Source organism: Erinaceus europaeus, chromosome 17 (genome assembly GCF_950295315.1).
Source record: "Erinaceus europaeus chromosome 17, mEriEur2.1, whole genome shotgun sequence".
In the NCBI taxonomy this organism is placed as follows: domain Eukaryota; kingdom Metazoa; phylum Chordata; class Mammalia; order Eulipotyphla; family Erinaceidae; genus Erinaceus; species Erinaceus europaeus.
The window spans coordinates 78,393,095-78,420,210 of record NC_080178.1 but is presented as its reverse complement, the minus strand read 5'-3'; the positions used below and the strand labels follow the sequence as shown (position 1 = coordinate 78,420,210).

General features: G+C 45.7%; 1 protein-coding gene and 2 long non-coding RNA genes across 3 annotated transcripts; 1 reads left to right on the top strand and 2 right to left on the bottom strand.

Annotated features, from left to right (window-relative positions):
- Nucleotides 1–26,912, bottom strand: LOC103111821 (F-actin-monooxygenase MICAL2). Its single transcript, XM_060177178.1, has 5 exons — nucleotides 26,797–26,912; nucleotides 22,057–22,150; nucleotides 5,763–5,862; nucleotides 4,936–5,009; nucleotides 1–318 (listed from the first exon to the last, which is right to left on the bottom strand). The coding sequence occupies exons 3-5, from the start codon at nucleotides 5,789–5,791 to the stop codon at nucleotides 134–136; spliced, it is 288 nt and encodes a 95-aa protein (XP_060033161.1). The 5' UTR covers nucleotides 5,792–5,862; nucleotides 22,057–22,150; nucleotides 26,797–26,912; the 3' UTR covers nucleotides 1–133.
- LOC132533919 (uncharacterized) lies at nucleotides 6,975–8,399 on the top strand. The gene is made up of 3 exons (XR_009545684.1): nucleotides 6,975–7,093; nucleotides 7,573–7,781; nucleotides 8,095–8,399. It is a non-coding gene; the product is annotated as an uncharacterized LOC132533919 (long non-coding RNA).
- Nucleotides 8,138–9,996, bottom strand: LOC132533921 (uncharacterized). The gene is made up of 2 exons (XR_009545686.1): nucleotides 8,308–9,996; nucleotides 8,138–8,188 (listed from the first exon to the last, which is right to left on the bottom strand). It is a non-coding gene; the product is annotated as an uncharacterized LOC132533921 (long non-coding RNA).
- Nucleotides 26,913–27,116: the final 204 nt, after the last annotated feature.

The window sequence follows — 27,116 nt, the reverse complement described above, 5'->3', positions numbered from 1 at the left end:
ATATATATATATTGCCAGAGGTATAATCTCAGGTCCAGAGATGACAAATCCTGCAAAAGGAACAAAGTCAGTCAGATGCACTTGACTTGGACCCATCCTCACGGGCTGTGAGGAAGAGGACCTCTGGGTCAGCTCACGTCCTACTGAGCATGCAGCCCCTGGAGAAAAGGAAGCTTTCAAAGTGCTGGTCCTCAGCCTTCTCCTTGACGCGTTGTTCCTCTAAGGAATCCACAAGTTTGTCCCTCTGCTCGATGACTTGCATCATCTCGTTGAATAGTTCTTGCTCCTCGTTTCGATCATATTCGTCTTTCTGGCTCTCTAAAGGGAGAGAGAAGCAACGGTGAGCCTCAAGAGAGAGATGGCCCCCCAGGAGAGTTCTTGGCATGGGCATCCTGGAGGATCCTGCCATTTCATTTCCCTGGGAGAAAGCAAGGAAATGAAATAGACACCAGGGGATGGCCCTCAAAGCCACTGACGAGGAAGGTGGGGCATGGCGATCAGTTCAGCTTTTGTCTTGACGGTACATCCAAAGTGGCAGGGACAAATCCTTCTGTGAGAAAACAGGATACTAGTTTGGTCCTGTCAAGGTTCCCCAGTCTCCCTAACCCTACAAAACAGAAACCAAAAAAAAAACCCCATAAAAAATAGAAATGAAATGCACTGTTTTTTTCTTTTCATGCACTTATCTGCACAGCTGAGTTGCAGCAAAGAAACCAGTGAGAAAAGAAAATTATTTTTTCTTTCCTTTATTATTATTATTATTTTTTATCTCCAGGGTTCGATGCCTGCACTATGAATCCATTGCTCCTACTGGCCACTTTTTCCATTTTTATTGGGTAGGACAGAGAGAAATTGAGAAAGGAGGGAGAAGTGGAGAGGGAGAGAGGAAGGTGACCTGTAGACCTTATGAAGCATCCCCCCTGCAGGTGGAGAGCTGGGGATTGAACCCGGTTCCTTGCGCTGGTCGTTCCCTGCACTTAGTACTGTGTGCGCTTAACCAGGTATGCCACTGCCTGGCCCTGAGAAAAGTTCCTAAGGAAATCATCTACCTCAGTGGTTACCACATCAATGATGAGACTTTGTTTTCATTTGAGATTAAGAACAAAAGCACAGCCCTATATGAGTAGAGACCAGGGGGAAGCATTAGAGACAAAGCTAGTTCTTCCCTTTCCCAATTCATTCCAAATTGGCCTGGTATATCTGATTACTACGCAGAGATAAAATTGTTATATAGAGAGAAGAGAAAGTAAGGAAAAGATAGTAATCGATGTATGTCAGGAAATTGTGAGGATGTGGTAGAGCCTGCAGGGCTTGACCTGAGGAGTGTGTCTATCCTGTCAGTCTCTCTCTCTACCAAGACATTGAGCAAGGAGGGACAGGAGTAACCCCAAATGTTTGCCCCATCTTATCAGACTCCCTGCCTCACAGCACCCTAAATTCCTGATGCTATGGCCATTAAATAAAAAGAAAGGGGGAGATGTCGGGAAATTGTGAGGAGCCTCACAAAGCACCCTGCATTCCTGACACTATGGCCTATCTACATAATCATTGTTTTGCCTGAAAGATCCCCACCCATTCCATTCCTTTGATCTATCTTCTTTCTACCCTCAAGACCCTCCCTGCCTGCAGGGTAATATGAATCCTACCAGTTAAAACCCTCACAACAGTTGCTAAGGAAGTTTCTACCTTCCCAGCCCCCTTTTGCCTTTCTCCGCCCCTTTCCTAGCCATTTCCATTTCCAACTTGCCACTTCTGGGTCTGCCCTTTAAAAGCCTGGGCTCTCTGATCAATAAAGAATTGCCTTGCCTCGCCACCACGTGTCTGGTCCCTGAGTCATCTCCCTCGCGTTGAATGAGTAGCATCCCAGGCTGGCTCCGGTCGAGTTCTCTCCAACCCAGAGAGTACGTGCCTGGGAAGAGGCAGCCCCATGCTAGCCCAGCAAATGTATACGACTCAAGAAAGGATTCTTAAGATAGGCCCTACCAGTGAACACATCAGACACCAAGCAGTGAGGCAGGGTCTCAGGAGGGTTAACACATGTTTGGTTATTAGGCTTGGCTCTGTAGGTAGGGTCAGTAAGAAGTGCAACAAAGGGAGTCAGGCAGTAGCACAGCAGGTTAAACATAGGCGGCGCAAAGCGCAAGGACCAGCATAAGGATCCCGGTTGGAGCCCCCAGCTCCCCACCTGCAGGGGAGTCGCTTCACAGGCGGTGAAGCAGGTCTGCAGGTGTCTATCTTTCTCTCCCCCTCTCTGTCTTCCCCTCCTCTCTCCATTTCTCTCTGTCCTATCCAACAACGACAACATCAATAACAACAATAATAACTACAACAATAAAACAACAAGGGCAACAAAAAGGAATAAATAAAATAAAATAAATTTTTTTTTTTTAAAAAGAAATGCAACAAGGCAAAAGGGCAAGGAAGCCGCACTATTCTCTGTGCACCCCTGTATTTTCTGAGAGAAGGACAGGCAGGAGAAGTGAAGGGTGAGAGCCCTGAGCTTCTATCTCTCCACACTCAGCTCTACAGGGGTAGGATAGAAGATGCCTTGTCATTTGGCAAGAACACTGGTAGTTCCAGGACTCTTGCTCAACCTCTTGCTTGGAACTCTGGGAAAGAAATCTGCTGCAAGTTCAAGTGCATATATAAGCATCAAGGCAGCACTTCCTGGGTGGACAGAGAAGGGTCCTGGTATAGCTCCCAGGTCTCTCATCTGTTGTGTGGAGAACATGGGTGGTGCTTAGAAGCATGCATTGGCACTAGAGCTGCAGAGGTAGCAGGCAGGGGAATCCCCTACCCCCCCCCACCCCAGTAGAGAATGGAGAAACGTAGCAGACCATCTGACCAGGTTGATGAGGAATGTCCCGAGCGAGGCTGAGTGATCCTGGCAGCACCACCAGGTGTTAAGCACACTGAGAGAATAGCCAGGATGCCATGCCAGTCACACCCCTTCACTATAGATGCCAGCAGAGAGGATGGTAGTCAGAACACGGGAGACAGCTGTGTGGGGGCTCAGTGAGTCAGAGTAAACCGTAAGTGTCCTAGTGCCTACCCCCTCCCTACCTGACAGCCACCTTGAGGAGAAAAAGCAAAAGTCTGCCAGACGGATCCTTTTCATCCCAAAGAGACTAAGCATTGCCTACAGGGACTACTTAAATTGTTGCATCAGATTAAGTTTTCCAAAGAGGAATAAATAAAGGTGGTGTTTTCTTTTTTTCATAACTAGTAGAATGATGCTTTTGTACACAGATGAGCTGAGGTACAGACAAAATAAAGAAGCTACTTTTGTGCATTTGAGAGGAGTGAGGGTGTCTGCCCTTGGCTCCTTAGCAATAAATAAATAAGGAAATCAAAGATCCCAAGGTATTTCAGGAGTCTTCGGTAATATTTATTTTACCACCCTGAATCAGAATAGCTTAAACTCTTTTATTTTTAATTTTTTTTTTTTTTTGGGGTAGAGACAGAAATCCAGAGGGAAAGGAAGATATAAAGGGAGAGAGGGGGCCGGGCGGTAGCGCAGCAGGTTAAGTGCAGGTGGCGCAAAGCGCAAGGACCGGCGGAGGGATCCTGGTTCGAGCCCCCGGCTCCCCACCTGCAGGGGAGTCGCTTCACAGGCGGTGAAGCAGGTCTGCAGGTGTCTGTCTTTCTCTCCTCCTCTCTGTCTTCCCCTCCTCTCTCCATTTCTCTCTGTCTTCCCCTCCTCTCTCCATTTCTCTCTGTCTTATGCAACAAAAACGACATCAATTACTACAACAATAAAACAAGGCAACAACAGGGAATAAATAAATAAATAAATATTAAAAAAATAATAATAAAACAAAAAAGAAAGAAAGGGAGAGAGGAAGAGAGAGAGAGAGAGAGAGAGAGACCCGCAGCCCTGCTTCACCACTTAAGAAGCTTTCCCTTTGCAGGTGGGGCCAGGGGTTTGAACCTGAACCCTCGTGCACACTGTAACATGTGCGCTCAGCCCGGTGCACCACAGCCTGGCCCCATCTTCAACTCTCTGTCAAAGGCGTGAATTACGTATTGGTTGCATGCAGCGGTTTGTTGCTTTGTATAAGCTCCAGGATCCGGGCTCCCTACTTGGTAATGAACACAGAAACAATAAAAGCTTCTCTCTCCAATTGGGCTTGTTATCGGTAAGCTCTTGGGAGGCCCTTTGGGCAGACAAACGACGATGTGCACTACTCCATTCGTCGTATTTACAGCAGCTCTGTAAGGACTTTGCTAGAAACAGAACTTCGTGGATACTGAAGGCAGTTTACAAATCCCTCCCGTGTGGGAAAGAACAGATCCGGAGACCCTGTTTCTTTTCTATGGTGATTTGCTTCTAAACCACAGCCCTATTGTTTTTTGGGATCTCAAGAGATTTCCATTTCCTCACCAGTAAAGTGGGAATCACATACATCCATGGAAGTAAGTGGTCACGATGGTGAGAAGCACACGGGATGGAACAGCATGTTGCCGTCCGCCCAGGCGAAGGCCGTGACAGAAGCCCAGAGGAGCTGCTGTGCTGGTGGTGGGCAGGAGGGGGGATGGCCTTGTACCCCTGTGTCAGGCTTCCTGTGTCCGAGAGGAAGAGCACTCCAGTCTGCCATTCACAATGCCGTCTGTTCAGGCATCTTTCTGTGTGTGTGTGTGGGGGGGGGGGGAGGGGGCGGGTAAGCCCTTGTTGTTGTAACCTTGCTGTGGTTATTATTGTTGTTGTTGATGTCGTTCATTGTTGGTTAGGACAGAAAGAAATGGAGAGAGGAGGGGAAGACAGAGAGGGGGAGAGAAAGATCGACACCTGCAGACCTGCTTCACCGCCTTTGAAGCGACTCCCGGCTCGAATCGGTCCTTGTGCTTTGCGCCACTTGCGCTTAACCCTCTACGCTACCGCCCAACTCCCGGGGATATCTTTAACCAGGGTCCAGAATGTATCACCAGGCTCACCTTCCTTGAGCATTTTCTCTCTCAGTTTCTGCTGCAGTCTGCTTTGATGGTCTTCCAACTCTAATTCTTGGGCCCTAAGGATGAGAAAAATATTCACATTCCCTAAATGTGAGATAAGTGGCTGGTGGGTTCACAGAGGGGAGGTGGGGAGGTGCAGGCACAGAACAGCAGGAACCTGGAGCCCTGCAAACTGGGCTGGGCATGGAAGGGCTTGCCCCAGGGCCTCTGCACCTCTCCTAACTTGGATTTGAGACTTCTGTCTTCTAGAACCGAGAGAATCGAATCTCTCTCTGTTGGAGCAAACCACCCAGTTTGTGATCATTTATTTTTCCAGTCTTAGGAAATGAAGACAATTAGCAAGCCCTCCCGGGCTCTAATGGTGAACCACCCTAACAGGTTCCAGCTAACAGGCTGTAACCTCTCACTCCGGACAGACGGATCACACCCCTTCTATTTGTCAAAGCCATTCGGCAGTGGCCAGGCAGCTCTTGCCAAGTCCTTCTGTCCAGCCACACTCAGAAGCCAGACACACACTTCTCAATGCAGCTATGTGACAGGCTGGGCCTCCTGTCCCGGGGAACAGGGATGGGTTGATAACACCTCATTCGAATGCCCTCCAGCTCAGGTCTCATTACCGTGGCTCCACAGAGAAAGCACACAACTGAAGTTCGGCTGTGCTAATGCCAGCTTGCTATGCAAGACGTCAAATATCAATTTGCCTCAATCACAATTCTGTATGCACAAGGAGGAAAAAAAAAATCCTAGGACTTCCACACAGGAGGGAGAGCCGGCCACCCCCGTTTTGTTATCTGTGTTGCTTCACTTACATGATCAGCAGCTCTGACTCGTAGTACATTAATTTATTCTTCTCCAGGACCAGCTTAAACCACTCCTGCAGAAGCTGTGCTTCGCCCTGTGTGCCTGAATCTGCTTAAGAAATCAACAGCAAATGGGTTAGATTGGCATATTCCTCCTGCCGCGGCCAACGTGCACGGCTGCCGCCTCAGGGAAGCGTGTTTGTAGCTCAAAGGACTCCACAGGTGACAGACCCCTGGTGGCCTGTTGATGCCCTGAAGTGATGGGCATGACAAATAAAACCCACCTGTGTGTTCTCTGGGGGGAGGCCCTCCTACATGACGCAGGGAGAGGCCACTTCAGCTCCAAGAGTCAGAGACCCTTGGTAATGTCCTGTCGAATGATCTTTCTCCTACTTCAAGTGTGTCCCGTTAAACTTTTATGCACTTCAACACAACTTTCTCCACCACAACAATTCCCACCTATCCGTTACTTCTCCCCTGAGAGAAATAAGATGCCCACTGAGTGCCATGGTGGTGGCAGTGGTAGGATTCTCCTCATGGGGCATGAGGACCCACAGCACATCTGGTCCCAGAAAACTGGAGATGGTTCCCCCACCCACCCACCCCAACACACACGAATAAAAGCAATGTGTAGGCTAAAGATCGAAACTTCTTTCTATTGGTTCTTGGTGAGGGGGCTACTAACCCCTGAATTCACATAAGGAGGGTACATAACTATATATTAGACACATAAGGAGGGTACATAACTATATATTATATATTAATTAACTATATATTAGACACACACATATATATATATATATATATAGACATAACTATATATTAGACACAGAAGATAGTCTTGGAGAAATTCACATATATTAGACACAGAAGATAGTCTTGGAAACAGGTGTTCCGGTTCACTGAAAGTTTGCTTTTTTCAGAATCAGAGCTTTCAATTAATTTATCACTGTTGTTATGAGAGGAAAGCCCATCTCTGAGTATCCTCAAAATTTCTGGGATGTATATTTTATTTTTTTATTTTTTATTTTTTTTACCAGAGCACTGCTCAGCTCTCGCTTATGGTGGTGCAGGGGATAGAACCTAGGACTTTGGAGCCTCAGGCATGAGAGTCTCTTTGCATAACCTTTATGCTCTCACCCTCCACCCTATTTTGTTTTATTTGTTCATGAAGACGATAGGCAGGAAAAAAAAAAAGAACCAGACATCACTCTGATACTCGTGCTGCTGGGGACTGAGTTCAGGACCTCACGCTTGAGAGTCTGATGCTTTATCCACTGCGCCGCCTCCCAGACCAACAAGATGAAGCTTTTGTTGTTAACATATGGACTTATTAATGGGTCAGTCTTTAATACTTTAAATTGTTCCTTTCTTACCTCTTTTTTTCCCCATGCTATTGGGGGTGGTGGGTCATGGATTATAGCATGACTGTACCCTAAGGCCCTTTACACGCTCCAAGCCTCCCTCTCCAGAGTCTTTGGCTTGGGTACTGTTCATCCTGCCTCATCCAATTTTTGCTTTTGTTTTCCTTTTCTGGTTTTGTTTCTTAAATTCTGCCTATATGATCATTTGCTACTTTTGTTCTCCTCTCTCTCTCTCTTTTTTTTTTACTTACCTCACTTAACATAATGCTTTCAAGTTCCATCCAAAATGAAGCAAAGTAAATGACTGTATCGCCCAAGAAAAACTCCATCCCTAGGAAATGAGTGTGCTTATCAAGGCCCCTGGGCTCTGTGGGCCAAGCTAATCATTGCCCTGCTATCAGAGAATTTACTAGACTTCTTCAAACACCTCATTAAATTTTTTTTTTTCCAACCAGGGTTATTGGCGGGGCTTGGTGCCTGCACTGCAAATCCACTGCTCCTGGAGGTCATTCCTTTTCTTTACTTGATAGGACACAGAGAAGCCCAGAGGGAAGAAACACACCTGCAGTACTTGCTTCCTCCTTTGTGAAACTTCTTCCCTGCAGGCGGGGAACAGGGACTGGAACCCTGGTCCTTGTGCATAGTGACATGTGCACTTAACCAGGTTCATCACTACAAACACCTCATCAACAAACAAACACCTCATCCCAGACCCCTGTGAGCGTCAACCCGGCTTTGACCTAGCACGTTATGATTGGGCCCTCCTCAATCGCTATCGAACAGGCCATGGCCGGTGCGCCGCTATGTTCCATCGCTGGGGAGCCAGAGACGACCCGAACTGCCCCTGCGGCTCCAGACAGACTATGACCCACAGAGTCAATGACTGCCACCTCTCCAGATTCAAAGGAGGTCTCGAAACCTTACATCAGGCTCAACCTGACGCTGTTGACTGGCTGCAGAAGAAGGGCAAACGCTAGAAGAAGAACTACCAGTTGAATCCTCCCATCAACATTTGATGGGGGGGGGGGGGGGGAGACATTAAATGGAGTAAGGAGAGCCTCCAGGCTATATCTTAAAAAAAAAAAAGAGTCCAGAATCCAGCAAAGCAGCCACAGCCCAGGTCAGAGACAAACACTCTCACCCCACCAGCCTGTGCCCCAAGATTGTAGAAGGCAGTTTTGTAATCATACCTCCACTGGCCTTTTACGAACGTGTGAACATATCTGGTCTTTCCACACCATTGGTGTTGAAGTTTGATGACTACGGTTTCGACAACTAGTCTTTTTCTTAGCCTAATTCAAAGATTGTATTTGCATATTGTTAAATATCATCTTGCTTATTTTTGTTCTAGCCAAGGGAAATCTTCTGACTATTTTTAATCCATCTGACATATTTTTCCTAGACTGTGGGTTTCTGTGGAACCGATCAATGTTCATTCTGTACCTTTGTATAATATTAAAACATCCAAATGTCAGACGAGCCTGGAGGAAGAACACAGCCACCTGGCTTCCCACTAGGGCCTTTTCTTTGCAGGGGGAGGCTGTCACAGACACTAAATGGACTTGATCATCTAGTCCATGTTTCTATATCTTATCCATGAGATATTTCCAGAAACTAAGCTTTACATGGTGTGCCGTGGCCACTGGCACCACAAACCTCTCTATTCCTCCACAGAAAATGAACCAACATTTGTTCTTCATGGGTTCTCAATAAACGCCAATGGTTCCGTAATAACCTTCCAACTCCTAAGTACATCAGTGATTGCTTTCAGCCAAGAAGCGGCCTTGTCCTCAGTCCAAAAGAAATGGCTTTCAAAGCCTTCTCTCTTGCTCTTCAGATCACTCCCTCCCCCACCCCATTCAGGCTCAATGCTACATTATATCCACTGGTTGTAGCTAGACTGTTGTCCTGAATTACATGTCCTGTTCTCCATTTATTTATTTCTGTGAGTCCTTAGAAAGTCTGGTCCCTTCAGGAGTCCCTTCTGCAGTCACACTGACTTCTGTGGATGCTGAATCTGACGTACATTCGCTTTCCATTTCCAATGGAATCATTTACGATGTTATAGTCTACCATCCCTCATTTATTTTATTTTATTTTTTTGATTTTCAGTTTTCTTTCAAAATTATGTTGGGGAATTTATTTACTTATTTTTAAGATAGAGACAGAGAGAGAGAGAGAGAGAGACACCACAGCACTGAAGTTTCCTTCAATAGGGTGGGAACTGGGTTTGAACCTGAGTCACAGCATGCCAAAGCAGGGTACTATCCAGTGAGCTATTTCCCCAGCTCTGTTGGGGAATTTCTTAATATAGAATCACTCACAAACTGCTAGACAATCTGTCTCCCCAGAGCACTGGAAACAGGTGGACCATGCCTTGCCTGGCCTGGCCTTGTTCTCAGCTCCAGCAGTACACGAGACTTGGAGCCCTGATTGGCACTGATTCACTGCCATCCATCCATCCATCCATCCATCCATCCATCCATCCATCCATTCATCCATCCATCCGAGAATTCTCGTGGGGGTTCTGGTGAAAAGAAGCTGGCCGTTTTCCCTCATCGTAGGTGCTGTGGCAGGAAGTGGGAGAAGGTAAGGGACTGAGATGAGGATTGGCAAAATAGCTCGCTTAGATAGCGTGCTGCTTTGCCATCTATGCAGCCCGCGTTGGAGTCCACATTAAAGGCAGTTTCGGCGCGATTGCCTCAGTCTCTCGCTCTGTCTCAATCCATCAATCTTTCACATATAAATTTATGACCTTTGGTAAGCTATTTCACATCTCTCCATTTCTAGCTCCTGAGAAAAATGGGAAAACTAATGACAGTCCCTGCCTAAGCATTGGTTATGGGGATTAAAAGAGATGCTGTGTCTAAATTCATAGCACAGTGTTGGTCACACTAAAGGAAGCAGGGCTGAGTGCTTCCAGGCCAGATGGGTTGAGGCTTGTCGTGGGAACGCCAGCAGGCAGTGGTGACATGGGCTTTTGAGAGCATGCATGACTCCACTAAGAGCAGTTGTTTACATTGAGTTTCCATTACTTTGTTTGAGCTGAGTGAGTGGAGCCCTTGTCTAGGTGACACATGACCTGAGGGCACAGGAACCAGTGAAGAGCCAGTCTTCAAAGACTCAGGCAAAGGTGCCTGCAAGGGCTGTTCCTTGACAGTTCACAGTCTGCTCTTCTGGTCACACCACTCTGCCTGCATTCTGGTCCCCAAGTGTAGAAGTCACATCTTTGCCCTGAAAGGGCTTACAGTTGAACAGCAGGCAGGGCATCAGATGGAAATTTGGTTAAGCATAGAGGACTGGAGTCCTGACAGCCAGGTCAAACTTTTTGCTTATATGAGGCAAGAGAGGGGGTGGAGGGGAGAGGAGAGGGAGAAATATTTAACAGTTTTCACTAAGCTCAAGGGGACCTACAACATAAATACTAGTCATTTATCTAGTCAAGGATTATTGACTCTAGCTGATTTTTTTTTAACTTTGAGATCTAATTTTATTAGATCTTTTTCTTTTTTCTTTTCTTTATTTTGGGGTTGGTGGTGGTTGTTAATGGTTTAGAGTCGACAGTAAAATACAGTAGTTGGTCCGTGTGTCACATTTCTCAGTTTTCCACATAACACTCCAACCCTCACCTACATCCTCCTCCACCATCCTGTTCCAGGACCTGAACACTCCCCTCACCCCTTCTCCCCAGCAGTCCTTTACACAAACCCAGTCCCGGTTTTGCTACGTGGCCATACTTTTAGCCTATTCTTTAAGTCATGTTTTGTTTTTGTTTTTTAAACCATTTTCTCCCATCCAAGTACTAACCAGGCCCGACCCTACTTAGCTTCTGAGATTGGGCATATTCAGGGTCAGCTGGCCATAGAGTGTTTAACCATTTTCTTCTGCTGGTAATGCAGGACACTTTTCAGTGTGTGTGTGTGTGTGTGTGTGTGTGTGTGTGTGTGTGTGTGTGTGTGTGCGTGTGTGCGTGTGTGCGTGTGTGCGTGTGTGTGTTTCCAAATTAGGTCTTATTTTGCTGTCTGGTTCACAAGTACTTCACCCTTTAGAAATGACTTCCTGCCTCCTGGGTATGTGTAAGAAGTTTTCATTCGGTATTTGCTGTGATGCTGCCAAAGGCCCCCGCGTCCTCAGTGATGGTCTGAAGCAGTAACGGTGGACGAGAGACCCTTAACCAGAATCCCAAGTTGGTGTGTACAGGGCACCCACCCACCTCAGACGGGCTGGGGCTCTCTGATCACTGGTCAGGTCTTAGCTCTTACACTTAATCCCGGGACTGTTTTTACTTTGATCTCCTGCTAGGCCATCAGCATGCAGAGAGGTCTGGATATCTCTCCCTCTCCTAGGCTCCATACAGTTGATAGCGATTATCTAAGGGGCCCTGTCAGTCTGGACTGAGTCAGGCTTGAAAAACCCAGGATTCTAGAAGCTAACTTGCAATTCCATTTCGGGAACTGAGATGCAAACATTCTTGTCTTTTTTTAAAAAAACTTTTTCCTTTTTTTTTTTTAAACTATCTTTTTCCTTTTTTTTTTTTTTCTTAAACTATCTACCCTTCATAAGTGACAAAAAGAAATCTTGCTTTTTAAATTTTATTGGCATGGTCTCATATTCTATGTGGTCCCCTGCAACTTGCTTTAAATCCCATGTTACGTTTCCAAAAGTATCCATGGTAAAAAAAAAAAAAAAAAAAAAAAAAAAGGAAAAAATGGCTGTCAGGAACAGTAAGTAGAGTTTTAAAACAATCATTTTAATTGATCGAGACAGACAGAGGGGAGTCTGGCAGTAGTGCAGCAGGTTAAGCACACGTGGTACAAAGCGTAAGGACCAGCATGAAGATCCTAGTTCAAGCCCCCGGCTCCCCACCTGCAGGGGAGACTAGCTTCCCAGGCGGTGAAGCAGGTCTGCAGGTGTCTGTCTTTCTCTCCCCCTCTGCCTTCCCCTCCTCTCTCCATTTCTCTCTGTCCTGTCCAACAACTACATCTATAATTACAACAAAAAGGAAATAAATAAATATTTAAAAAAAGAGAGAGAGACAGAGATTAGAGGGGGCAGAGAGGGAGAGAGACACTTGCAAAAGCTGCTTTAGCATTCATGAAGCTTCCTCCTTGCAGGTAGAGGGCAGGGCTTTGAACCTGGGTCCTCATGCATGGGGAGCCACTATTCAGCTTCCTGATAATCTATTAACTTAAAAATAGTCTGGCATCTTCCTCATTACACATAAGATGTCTTTTCAATGTTTGCTGGCTAGTCAGTATTCTGTGAAATGTATATTTGTATAATTTGCCTATTTAAAATATTTTTATTTATTTATTGGGTAGAGACAGAGAAATAGAGAGAAGGGGAGGTAGGGAAAGAGAGAGAGAAAGAGAAAGAGAGAGAGAGAGAGAGAGACCTGCAGCCCTGCTTCATCACCCAATAAGCTTTCCCCTTGCATGTGAGGACCAGGGGCTTAAACCTAGGTCCCTGTACATGGTAACACATACATGCAACCAGATGCGCCACATCCCAGCCCCTAATTTTCCTATGTTTATACGGACTTGTTTGTGTGTTTCTTTTTTTTCTTTCTTTCTTTCTTTTTTTTACCAGAGCACTGCTCAGCTCTGGCTTATGGTGGTGTGGGGGATTGAACCTGGGACTTGAGAGCCTCAGGCATGAAAGTCTCTTTGCATAAACATTATGCTATACCCAGACCCATTTGTGTATTTCTTATTGGTTTGTAAGATTCATTTACAAATTCCAGAATTTGGATTCTTTCAAGGTTTTATCAGATGAAAATGGATTTTCCAAATTAATGGCTGGGTGCCAGCACAAGGAATCCACTGCTCCTGGAGGCCATTTTTTCCATTACTTTATAGGATAGGAGAGAGAAAGAGAGGAGGGGAAGACAGACAGGGGGAGAGAATAATAGACACTTGTAGCCCTGCTTCACCACTTATGAAGTGACCCCTTGCCCCACTGCAGGTGGGAAGCGGGTGTGTGTGTGTGTGTGTGTGTGTGTGTGTGTGTGTGTGTGTGTGTGTGTGTGTGTGTGTGTGTGTGTATAACCCAGATCCTTGAGCGGGTCTTTGCGCTTCGCACTATGTGCGCTTAACCCAGTGTGCTACTGCCCACCCAGCCCCATGGTTTATCTTTTCGTTCTTGTCATTGTCTCTTATTGACTACCAACTTGAAGTAAAAACAAACTAAGAAAATTTTTTTTGTCCAAAGATTTATTTTTTCACATGAAATTCTTTAAGTGGATGGGTTGGATTAGTTTGCATGGTATAAGGTAAGGGGTCAATTTGATTTTGGTTTTTATGGGACACGAGTGGCCCCTGATGATTTATTTCCTGCAGGCAGCCCCGCATCTCCCCTGGTTTACACCTAGTTCTCATGACTCACCCCTGGTTTACACCTAGTTCTCATGACACACCCCTGGTTTACACCTAGTACTCATGACTCACCCCTGGTTTACACCAGGTTCTCATGACGACTCACCCCTGGTTTACACCTAGTTCTCATGATTCACCTCTGGTTTACACCTAGTTCTCATGACACACCCCTGGTTTACACCTAGTTCTCATGACACACCCCTGGTTTACACCTAGTTCTCATGATACACCCCTGGTTTACACCTAGTTCTCATGACGACTCACCCCTGGTTTACACCTAGTTCTCATGACACACCCCTGGTTTACACCTAGTTCTCATGACACACCCCTGGTTTACACCTAGTTCTCACGACACACCCCTGGTTTACACCTAGTTCTCATGACGACTCACCCCTGGTTTACACCTAGTTCTCATGACGACTCACCCCTGGTTTACACCTAGTTCTCATGACGACTCACCCCTGGTTTACACCTAGTTCTCATGACGACTCACCCCTGGTTTACACCTAATTCTCATGATGACTCACCCCTGGTTTACACCTAGTTCTCATGACGACTCACCCCTGGTTTACACCTAGTTCTCATGACTCACCCCTGGTTTACACCTAGTTCTCACGACACACCCCTGGTTTACACCTAGTTCTCACGACTCACCCCTGGTTTACACCTAGTTCTCACGACTCACCCCTGGTTTACACCTAGTTCTCACGACACACCCCTGGTTTACACCTAGTTCTCACGACACACCCCTGGTTTACACCTAGTTCTCACGACACACCCCTGGTTTACACCTAGTTCTCACGACACACCCCTGGTTTACACCTAGTTCTCACGACACACCCCTGGTTTACACCTAGTTCTCACGACACACCCCTGGTTTACACCTAGTTCTCATGACGACTCACCCCTGGTTTACACCTAGTTCTCACGACTCACCCCTGGTTTACACCTAGTTCTCACGACTCACCCCTGGTTTACACCTAGTTCTCACGACTCACCCCTGGTTTACACCTAGTTCTCACGACACACCCCTGGTTTACACCTAGTTCTCACGACTCACCCCTGGTTTACACCTAGTTCTCACGACACACCCCTGGTTTACACCTAGTTCTCATGACTCACCCCTGGTTTACACCTAGTTCTCACGACACACCCCTGGTTTACACCTAGTTCTCACGACTCACCCCTGGTTTACACCTAGTTCTCATGATACACCTAGTTCTATCTGAGTGCCGATGGGGTTCAGCAAAGTATTAGCACTGCTTCCACAAAGGCTAGGCTACTTTCTGTTGTTGTCATTGTTAAGATTTAGTCCTAGGTCCTTCCTATTTTCATACAACAGAAGAATATCTTCTTTGTTATTTCATCTTCTCTTGTTGGATAACGAGTTAAAGAAATGCAGTTGATAATCTCTGTCCTAATCTCAGATATAATCACAATGGTATGTAGGCTCTTACTACTTGTGAATAACTTATGTATCTGTTCTTTGGGCTTTTCCACATGAAAAATTCTATTATCTGGAAGCAGGAAAGACTGTTTCTTTTGTTTCCAGAATCTTGTTATTCCCCCACCCCTTGTTTTCCTGCACTGGCAACGATCCCCAGCACAAAGCTGAATAGAAGTGGTAGTGCCAGGTAACCTTTTAATGTTCGTGGTTTTAAAGTAAGTAAGTCTAATATTTTACCTTTCAGTAAATATGTTTGCTGCCCAGCTTTGGAAGATAGATAGTCTTCAAATTAACAATGTCCTATCCTGTTCTTTTGCTGAAAGTTACTAGTTTTTTAAATTTCAAATGAGTTTTGGGTTTTGTCAAAAGGTATTTTCTTCTACTGAAAAGACTATAAGGTTTTATTCTTTAATTTATTAATATAATGACTGTTAAACATTACCTAGACTGACAGAAAATAAAAATTAGCTGAATTAAATGCTCATTCTAGCCTTTGAACTTTTTTTGAATCTTTCTTGTATCTATGTCTATGTCTGCCCTTTCCATTTCAACTTTATCTACCTTCTTCTATCTTATTTTTTATTATTATTGATTTAATGACTGTGGAGAGAGCACAGTGGGTATGCAAGAGGACTTACATACTGAGGCACCGAGCTCTCAGGTTCAATCCCTAGTATCAACATCACCCAGAGCTGAGTAGTGACCTGACTAAAATAATTTTTAAAAAGATAATAATAAACCAATTTAAGAAGATTTATTCTAGCCCTCAATTGGCTTGCTTGGTATTCTCTCTCTGTTCTTTATTTCCTTTACCTCTGCTCATGTATTTTCTCTCTCTCTCTCTTTTGTTTTTTTACCTGAGCACTGCTCAGCTCTGGCTGGTCATAGTGCAGGGGATTGAACCTGGGACTGTGGAGACTCATGAGAGTGTCTTTGAATAACCATCATGCTGTCTACCCCTGTTCTCTGCCTACATACTTCTTATATTGTTTCTTTAGGTTCATTTTGATATTTCTTTTTTTAATTTAATTGGGTACCTCTTTAATCAATGTTTAATCTCTCTTCGTTCTTAATATTGGTACTTACGGCAGGACCAGTAAGCACCACTTTCACTGTATTCCAAGAGTTTTGATCCATTATCTTTTCTTTCATAGTTAGCATATTTTAAATTTCCAAGGATTTAAAAATATTTTTATTTTTAGTACATCAGAAATACATAATATAAATGTGCAAATGCATAGCTAGAACACCTTTCTCTATTAAACATCATAACATAGAACATTGTCTGTATAATAAAGTGTCTCTGAGATTTGCTTTGCCAATAGATATGGTCAATTTTTGTAAGTCATCCTGTGAACTTAAGAAGAATATAGATTTGGTGGTGAGGAATTTTATGAATGTCCATTACATTAAGGTTATTAGCTGCATTTTTCAATTTTATACTAGACTTTTGTTTGTTTGATTATCATTTAGAAAGTAAACTTAAATTCTTACCATGACAGTTGTTTTTCTTACTTGTTTTATATATGTTGAGCCTACTAGAGTGACATTTAAAAACTGTCATGTCTTCTGCTTAAATTGCTCATTTAAAAATTATGTAGTCATTTTATTTTATTTTATTTTATTTTATTTTATTGCCATTGGAGTTATCTCTGGGACTCATGGTGGCATTAGGAAGCCATGGCTCCCACTTGCCTTTTTTCCCTTCTGTCTTTTCCTTTCTCTCTCTCTCTCTCTCTTTCTTACTAGATAAAACAGAGAGAAACTGAGAGGGGAGGGGAGATGTAAAGGGAGAGAGAGGGCTGAATAGTGGAGTACTGGCTAAGTGCTCATGCCACCATGCATAAAAACCTGGGTTCAAGCCCTGGGTCCCCTATGCAGGGGAAAACTTCCTGAGTGGTGAAGCAGGGCTGCAGGTGTCTCTCTGTCTCTCTCCCCCTCTCCCCCTATTCCCTTTCAATTTCTCTCTGTCCTATCAAATAAAATAAAGTTTAAAAAGGGAAAGAGGAGAGACACCTGCAGATCTGCTTCTCTGCTGTTGAAACAGCTCCCCTCCCCTGCAGGTGGGGACCTGGGAGTCGGACCCAGGTCCTTGGGCATGGTAATCTGTGCTGTCAACCAGGTGCACCACAGCGAGACCCCCAATTATGTAATAACCTTAATCATGATAATGGCACTAGAGGGTATTTTATCTGCTTTTAGTACAACCCCTAGAGTTCTTTCTTTTATTTATTTATTATTATTAATTTTTTTAGCAGACCTCTGTTCAGCTCTGATTGAACCTGGGACTTTGGAGCCTCAGGCATGAGAGTCTCTTTGCATAAGCATTATGCTCTCTACCCCTGCCCAGAGTTCTTTATTTAGTATATATTTTGCCATCCTTTTACTTTAAGCCTATATGTATTTTTTTTCTTATGTTCCTGCTAAATAACATATTATTGAGTGTTGTTTTGTCCACCAACTTTCATTATTACTTATGAGATAGTAGGCTTGTAATAATAATAATAACAATAATAATAATGATGATACTTGTATCAAGGTATGAGTCTACTGCTCCCAGCCAACTCTTTTTGTCTTGTTTTAAGTCAGACAGAGACAGAGAAGCATCAACGCCACAACACTGCTCCGCAAGGACCCAGGTTCGAGCCCCCGGCTCCCCACCTGCAGGGGAGTCACTTCACAGGCGGTGAAGCAGGTCTGCAGGTGTCTGTCTTTCTCTCCCCCTCTGTCTTCCCCTCCTCTCTCCATTTCTCTCTGTCCTATCCAACAATGACGACATCAATAATAACCACAACAATAATAACTATAACAACAACAAAACAACAAGGGCAACAAAAGGGAAAATAAATAAATACATATGTAAAAAATTTTCTAGGGAGTCAGGCGGTAGCACAGCAGGTTAAGTGCAGGTGGCACAAAGCACAAGGACCGGCGTAAGGATCCCAATTCCAGCCCCCGGCTCCCCACCTGCAGGGGAGTCACTTCACAGGTGGTGAAGCAGGTCTGCAGGTGTCTGTCTTTCTCTCCCTGTCTCTGTCTTCCCCTCCTCTCTCCATTTCTCTCTGTTCTGTCCAACAACGACGATGACATCAATAACAATTACAACAATAAAAAACAACAAGGGCAACAAAAAAAAGGAATAAATAAATAAATACATATTTAAAAAATTTCTTTGCCCTCTGTTTCCCTCACTTTTAGTGATTATACTTAAAAATGTAAATGCGATAGATCTTCCAAGTGCCTCCGCACGGCCGAATCTTAATTTCTTTGCATCCTTTCAAACAGTATCGGGACCCCGGGGTACTTCTGATATTTCCACTCCCAGTGGGACCCTATTTTAGCGACAAAACACGATGTGTGTTTCTAGGTTTCTACCAGGCCTACTCAAACATTCAGACTCAGTCAGTGTAGGGTGACAGGTCGCTCTCAAGCTCTCCATCCTGAGCTGACCAGCCACATGAATTAGCTCATTGTCCTTCAGCCCACGTGGAGAATAAGTACTCAGAGGTGGTTACCCACAGGACATCCAGCCCTTGAAATCAGTCCCCAAGTCCAGGCAGACTGGCAGAGAGACTGTCTCAGAACCACAGTGTTTTGAGCTCATTTTTAAAACTACTTTTATGGAATTATCTTTTGGGGTGGGGTGGAGGAGGGAAGTCAGGTGGGGTAGCAGTGTTAACAGTATGAGTCTACACTGAGATACTTACATAAGCCAGACAGGTGAAATTTGTGTATTACACCTGTTTATAAAAACTAACTCTAGGGGGTCGGGCAGTAGCGCAGCGGGTTAAGCGCACATGGCGTGAAGTGCAAGGACCTGTGTTAGGATCCTGGTTCGAGCCCCCGGCTCCCCACCTGCAGGGGAGTCGCTTCACAGGCGGTGAAGCAGGTCTGCACGTGTCTATCTTTCTGTCCCCCTCTCTGTCTTCCCCTCCTGTCTTTCTCTCCATTTCTTTCTGTCCTATCCAACAACAATGACAGCAGTAACAATAACAATAATAACCACAACAACGATAAAGTAACAAGGGCAACAAAAGGGAAAAAATGGCCTCCAGGAGCACCGAGCCCCAGCAATAACCCTGGAGGCAAAAAAAAGAAAAAAAGAAAAAAGAAAAAGAAAAAATTACCTGGCATAATATAATGTGTACTGAAGATTAATTCCTTCTCTTATCTCTTCGATTGTTATCATAAAACATAGCTGGAAAAGCCAGTGACTTCTCTTTATTTTTATTTATTTATTTATTTTTTGCCTTCAGGGCTCGAACCAGGTTCCTTACGCTGGTCCCTGCGCTTCGTGCCATGTGCACTTAACCCACTGCGCTACCGCCTGACCCCCCAGAGAGTTTTTCTTTTTTAAGGTGTCTTACTGACATTTAGTCGCTATTTCATAACACCCCTGTAATGCTGGTGTTAGTCTCACTTTATAGATGAGAACATTTGGCAGCGAGGTAGTAGTCATATAATAATCACATTGAGATTCAGACTCAGGCTTGCCTGACTAATTGAATCACAAAGCTAGCCAACTCAAACTCCTAACTTGGTTAGCCATCCGTCCTTGGAGCCTGCTGGCCATGTCTTCCTATGGTCCTGGGGTTCAGATTCAAGCATGTCCAGTCCTTGAACCTGTGTTGTTTTCAGGACTCTTCTCTATGACCAGGAAATTACCATTCCTTCTGTTCCTCGGCAGCGATCACAATGAAAACCACAAAGAAACCAAACCACTTCCCTCTCCTGGCTCCTCTTCATCGCCAATTCTCCACTCATAAGTTGCGTGTGTCTGCTGCCACCTGCCGGCAGCCTTACGCAGCCTGCTCTTTGTAAACCTAGAAACCTAGCTCTGTGAAGGAGAAGCCACCCAGCTCTGACAACAAAACAAGCAACTGGAAACAAATAAAAATAACCAAGCACCTCAATGCAGAAGTCTTCCTGAGAGGCTGTCAAACTCTAACGGAGAAATACTTCCACACCCCTCCCCTCGAGACGAGCCCTTTCTCCCCGAAGCTGCTCCCAGTTTTGACCAAACCCCCAGCTGTCTTTAGGGGCTACGGGAAAGCCATCTTCATTTGAATGGTGGTCTCTCGCTAAATGTGGATGTGACACCTAACGCTGACTGCCACACTGACAGCCAGAAAACCAGCAGGTGAATGGTGCCCCGACCAAGAAGAACTGAAGGGTCACAAAGCTCAGCTTGGCCTCCTCATGGAAGGTGAGGCCCAGGGCAATCAGGGTGATGCAGGCTCCGTTGGGAACACAGGCCCGTTGCCCTTTATCAAGGACATCCAACCATCACACACAAACACACGCACGGAGACACACAGACACACACAGAGACAGAAGTGCAGACATGCAGACACAGACACACAAACATACACATACAGGGACAGACACACACACAGAAACACAGAGATACACACAGAGACACACAAGAGACACACAGACATAGACACAGACACACACAGATACATAAATACACATGCAGACATACAAATACACACACAGACAGACACACATACACACACACACAGATACATAAATACACGTGCAGACATACAAATACACAAACAGACAGACACAGACACACAAACAGACGGACACACACACACAAACAGACACACACACACAGAGACACAGCAAACAGTGCTTTGTCATCTGGGATGGGTAGCTGAAGCTTTGTTGTTTTTTGTGTCTTTGACAAACTGAGAAGTAAAAACAAGAAGTCCTCTCCTGGTGTGGGGGAGCTTATTTCTGACTGTTGGGAGAAGCAGGAGCTGTCAGGACAATTAGGGGCTCATCTAAGTCCCGGCTTTGTGCATCAGCCTTCTCTGCCCTCTGTCTCATCCCCTGCATGTCCCTCTAATTCAGTGCCTAATGAATAACCCCTAGGAACAAAAGCCACTCTCAGGCTGCCTCCTCACATCATTATTACAGAAGACTTGCGTAACTGTGACCAACTACTCCTGTTTTCAGGCCTGTCTCTACATTTGGTTATTCACAACCTTTACAGCTCAATATTATTACCCAACTGTGAACACTGTCTAATTATCCTAATAATACCTATTAAATAATTCCCGCTAAATCACTTGAACCAGAGCTACACCAGCCAGCTCAAATACAACTTAACCTAATAAGCATCGGTCATTCATTAAGCACCAGGGCAAATCTCTTAAAGGGGATGAATAGAATATTCAACTGCAGAGGCATATCATTGTTGTGCAGATGTTATCACAAGGTAGGTGCATAAATTCGGGGGCCTAGTTGGCAAATCTTCCATTGTATCTCCTTGGGGGCCACCCCCCCCCCCGATCACTTGACTCTTAAGTCTCCAACCTCTTGTTGAGCTGCAAATGTCATCCACACAAGGACAATCAAGAAAAGGAAAAGAGACAGAAATGTAATAAGGGAATTAAATTACCAGGGTGTACAGGGAATGAGTGGAACCCATCAGCGGGCTGGGTGAGCACACCTTTGGAGACACTGTAAGATGACTGCATTTCTCTAGCTGCCACCTCAACATGGCCTTTCTTTCCTCTCCCTTTTCCCCTTTGGATTTCTTTTTTTGTTGTTGTTGCCTTTGTTGTTGTTGTTATTGTTATTGTTATTGATGTTGTCATTGTTGCATAGGACAGAGAGAAATGGAGAGAGGAGGGGAAGACAGAGAGGGGGAGAGAAAGATAGACACCTGTAGACCTGCCTCACCATCTATGAAGTGACTCCCCTGCAGGTGGGGAGCCGGGGGCTTGAACAGGGATCCTTAAGCTGGTCCTTGCGCTTCCCACCAATATCGCTTAACTTAGAAAGCTGAGTGCATTCAATAAATCCCTCTTAATCGTTACACTGCAAAGAATCTCCACAACAGGGCAAGAACCATCAAGAGACCAGAGAGGAGTCACAAAGCCCCTAGGCCCTCAGTGGTTACAGACTGGACTGCCTGCTTGCCTTTGAAGGTGGGGGCAGTTAAGGATGGCTAAACCACCGGCTTAGGGCCATGGAAATGGTGGCTCTGTGTGGACAGGGACTCAGGCTGTGCCCACACAGCAGAGCCAGACAGAGCCAGCACTGTTGTTGTCAGAGCGCCAGCAAGGACCCACGCCCACCGCTCAGCCCACCCAGAGGCCTACCTGCTTCTCCTCTCAGCGCTTTCTCCAGCCTCACGCCCTGGACCTCAGAAGCCCTCTGCCGCTCCTCCAGCTTCTCCAGCTGCCTCTGGATGGCCTGCAACACGGGATTGCAGTGTCACACGGGGAGCCTGGTGTTGGGCTATTGTACAGATGTGGTTGAGTTAGGCAGGACTCACAAACCACCACATTTCCTTGCAAGTATTATTATTTACATATCAATCTTCTGCCTTGTATTAAAATGACTCCTCCCACCACATTAACCCCTCAGGGTATCACCCATTCCCGTGAGCTAAAAAACTATAGCAACCGTTGCTACGGCATCTTTCTACCTTCCCAGAATGCCTTGTTTTCTTCATCCCCTTTCCTAGCCAGTTCAGTCCCGACTTGCTACTTCCAGAATTGTCCTATAAAAGTCACTCCTGTTTCCGCTCTCTTTCTGTCTCATCCGCATCCCAACTTGGAGAAGGGCTGGCATGCATAGCGGGAGGCAGCCATTTTGCTAGCATCATGTGGCCTAAACCCGCTGTACTCACATCCGACTCTGGGGTGTCCACATGAATAAAGATTTGTGTTCCCGCTCCACCATGAGTTCCAGAGTCTCTCTCTTCTCTCTCTCCCTCCCTCTTTCTCTCTCTCTCTCTCTCTCTCTCTCTCTCCCGTGAAGCTAGCCCAGCAGTCTGGATGTATTCAAAAAGAAGCCTGGTTCCTCATGATGTCCCTCTAGGACTGAGCAGCCAAAGATGTCTTAACGTTTCCCTTCCTTAGTGGGGAAGAAGGTCTGTGTCTGAGCTAGGTCGGCCCCAGGCAGACTTTAAAACCATCCAAGCATACCACTGAGACCCTGGGGTGAGCTGTTGGGCAGTGTCTTTGCCTCTTAGACTCTGTGGGGCCTCAGCCTCTATCTGTAGAGGCGGCTTCATTAGAGCAGGACTGTTGTTAAAATTCGGCGGCTCCAGCTGGCCGGGCTAGGTTCACGGGCGGGTAACAGAGACGCGGAGACAACAGCTGGGCAGGGAAGCTGTATTTCTTTATTCACGAACAACAATTCATAAACTAAACCAAACTAATCACCAAACAGAACTCTGCTGTCTCTTTGTGGCGGTGCAAGCACTCTCCCTTACTCTTCAACTCAGGAACCCTCTCCAACTCTCAAACCCCTGGAACTCTGGTGGGGTTCCTAGGGGCGGGGCCAAGCAGGCCCGCGAAACTAACTGGACTGATCCAATTCTCTTGGCGGGGGAGAACTAGAACAACCCAATGTAAAGCATACAACAATTCCCTTTTCTTTTTAACTAAATGACTATAGTATCAAGGGTGTGGGGTGAACAGAAACCTCTATCATACAGGCATTTTTTATAAAGAAACTGGCACAAACATGGAGAAACATGCAAGCAAGTAACAAGAACCAGTGTGCTGCCAAGGGAAGGCCTGAGGGGGCCATTTTTGTCTCTGTGGACAGCAGCTCCCGAGGAAACAGAGGTCCTACTCACACCCCCAGAACCCTCAGCACACCCCTCCCAAAGCTGGTCTGGAGTGGAGGCCTGGGTCAGGCCTTTCCCAATCTGTCCTGCTCCTGGTCTCAGCTTCAAATCCCACCTGTACTTTTGCTGCACCACAGGGCTAGTGCTTAGAGTTCTTTTCCCCAGGGAAAGGGTCGTTACAGTGAGTGGGTTTGTTGCTTCTTCTTCTTCTAGCATTTTCCCTTCTTCCGTAGCCAGTCAACAGCGTCAGGTTGAGCCTGATGGAAAGTTTCGAGACCTCCTTTGAATCTGGAGAGGTGGCAGTCGTTGACTATGTGAGTCATAGTCTGTCTGTAGCCGCAGGGGCAGTTCGGGTCGTCTCTGGCTCCCCAGCGATGGGACATAGTGGCGCACCGGCCATGGCCTGTTCGATAGCGATTGAGGAGGGCCCAATCATAACGTGCTAGGTCAAAGCCGGGTTGACGCTCGCAGGGGTCTGTGATGAGGTGTTTGTTCTTTACCTCAGCTGACTGCCAACTCTGTTTCCAAGAGTCTGGAACAGAGAAGTTCAGTGTAGGCGTAGGGGACCAGATTGGGTGACGAGACATCAAGCGTTGGACAGGGTGGGCGAAGATATCCGCGTAGATTGGCAGGTCCGGTCGAGCGTAGACGTGGGAAATGAACTTAGATGATGCCGCATCCCGATGAGTATCTGGCGGGGCGATGTTGCTAAGAACCGGCAGCCATGGAACTGGGGTGGAACGGATGGTTCCAGAAATGATCCTCATGGAGGAATATAATTTGGAATCGAACAAGTGGACATGGGGGCTACAGAACCATCCTGGGGCACAGTATTCTGCAGTGGAATAGCATAATGCCAGAGATGATGATCGCAGTGTGGAAGCGCTCGCGCCCCATGAGGAGCTGGCCAGTCTTGCAATGATGTGATTCCTCGCGCCCACCTTTGCTGCAGTTTTTATGAGATGTTTGTGAAATGACAGAGTGTGATCGAGAGTAACGCCAAGATAGACTGGCTGGGCTTCATGCCGGATTCTCGTATCGCCAAGCTGCACATTAAGCTCACATGAGGCCGAGGCATGGTGTAGATGGAAAACTGATGATACCGTTTTTGCAGTGCTAGGGATTAGTCGCCATTTTTTACAGTAATCAGATATCAGAGACATGTCTTTCGTGAGTGTTTCCTCGAGGATGTCGAACTTGGATGCCTGAGTTGCACAGCAGATGTCATCGGCGTAGATGAACTTCCTTGAAGAAGTTTCTGGGAGGTCATTGATGTAAATATTAAATAGCGTAGGAGCCAGAACAGAGCCCTGGGGGAGGCCACTTGAGACAAGTCTCCATCTGCTAGACTTGTCACCCAGATGTACCCGGAATCTTCTGTTTTGGAGAAGAAACGATATAGTTTGGCCACCCATGGAGGCAGGCATCTTGAGATCTTGACCAGGAGACCAGGTTTGTTGCTAATAAGTTACTAAGACAAGATGCAGGATTTTTAATTTTCTTTTACATTTTTATTAGTGGTTTGATGATTAAATAGATTGTAAGATAATAGAGGAGTATAATTCCACACAGTTCCCACCACCAGAGTTCCATGTCCTATCCCCTCCATTGGAAACATCCCTATTCTTTATCCCTCTCTGGAAGTTTGGACCGGCATTCTTTATGGGGTGCAGAAGGTGGAGGGTCTGGCTTCTGTAACTGCTTCTCTGTTAAGCGTGGACATTGGCAGGTTGATCCCTACCGCCAGTCGATGTGGAATTTTTTTTTACCACACTTTGGAACAACCTCACAGGTTCCTTAGACTCACCAAGTGCCCCTCTGCAGAGCTGGGGTTGCTACTGGATTTACATTTATATGTTTATTTCCCCCATCTGTTTCTCTCCTGTATATATTAGGAAGGAGAGTTAAGAAGCCCTCTCTAATACATACAATTTTGTTCATGCCCAACAGTTTTAAACTCTGCCTTCAAACAAAAGGCACATCTTTTGGAAGAACAAACTTTGCACCTGACAGACCACATATATTAAAGAAGGAGAAGAAAAAAAAATTTAAAAGAGTTGGCAGCTATTTGGGCAGGAAGAATGCTTGTTCCTCTCCTTTGCTCCAGCACTGTCTCCAACCCCTTCCTTCTTTTTAAAAAGTCTTCGTTTACTTATGAGAGAGGAGGAGAAAAAGAGCTGCAGAACATCTCTTTGGTATATACGGCGCCGAGGATCAAACTCTGGGCTTCGTGTTTGAGGAATCAACACTTAGCCCACCCCACCACCTCCTGAGCTGCCCTTCCTCCTTAAACCCACATCTCCCCGGTATCCAAGGTTCCGACTGCCAGGGCAGGCCAACCCTGCAGAGAGGCCCAGACAAGGGTCGGCTAGAGTGGCCTACAAAGTGTCTTAGCCTCAAACCAAAAAATCTGCAGTAGATTAGAGTTCTGTCTAAACCTACTTGTCATTTCATGCCTTATTTCTCTGTCTCTTTCCTCTCTTCCTAGTATCCTTCCCCCTCTTCCCCTTCTTCCATCTTCTCTCTCTCTCTCTCCCTCTCTCTCTCTCTCCCTCTCCCTCTCCCTCTCTCTCACTTTCTCTCTTTCCCTCCCTCCCTCCCTCTCTTTCTCTCTCCTAAAGACAGTTTACATAGAAATCCATTTCTTGCTGGTAGGGTGTAGACTTGCCAAAGGCAGGGAGACGTTTCCATGACTAGATTCCTGATTTCTGAGCAATTACCAGCCAGGTGGTTATTATGGGTTAAACTGTGGGCCCCCCTCTTTAGTTTCTGTATCGAATCCCTAATTCCCAATGCATTTGGAAAAGGGGTCTTTAAGGGAGTAGGCAGTCCAGTGAGGGCCAGCAAGATAACTCACTTGCATAATGACTGGCTTTAACTCAACCCAGCTTCTGGTCAGCATCCACCACACTGAAGGTACTCTGGTATCATTCCTTCTGTCTTTTTTTAATATTTATTTCCTTTTTGTTGCCCTTGTTTTTTATTGTTGTTGTAGTTGTTCTTGTTGTTGTTATTGATGTCATTGTTGTTGGATAGGACAGAGAGAAATGGAGAGAGGAGGGGAAGATAGAGGGAGAGAAAGACACCTGCAGACCTGCTTCACCGCCTCTACACCTGGGCACAAGGCTTTGATCACAGACCAGGCCATTCAGCAAAGTCAGGTTGGCCTTTCCCAGCAGAACACAGACTCCCAAAGGGCTTCCAGACCCTGATTCCAGGGCCCCAGCTCAGCTTGCCTAGCTCAGGGTGCTCTGCTGACCTGAGCTTTATAAAGCCTTTTCAGTTCTTCTTGCTTAGCTAGGTGTTTTGTTGCTTTTTCCAGCTTCCTTCTCCTTCGAAGTGTCTTGCTCTCCTGTAAGAACCAAGAGAAGAGACAAATAAGATTTGGCAAAATTGGAGTTAAAATGGATAGACTCTCATTGGCTTCTGTCCTTGCCAACAGTGGTTTCTAGTCACTGCTTGGCAACTAGACAATGATAATGAGTAAGACTTTCTGATGGACTGTATTGATGAGAATGCTTTACATTGGTGTTGTATAAAATGTGGGAACCGTCAGTCATGGAGGACCACTGTCTTCTT

Coding starts and splice junctions, on each gene's coding strand:
- LOC103111821 (XM_060177178.1), bottom strand. CDS start 5,791: ATGTACTACGAGTCAGAGCTGCTGATCAT. Junction 5,010..5,762: donor GAGTCAGAGCTGCTGATCAT/GTAAGTGAAGCA, acceptor TCTCATCCTTAG/GGCCCAAGAATTAGAGTTGG. Junction 319..4,935: donor AGAGAAAATGCTCAAGGAAG/GTGAGCCTGGTG, acceptor CTCTCCCTTTAG/AGAGCCAGAAAGACGAATAT.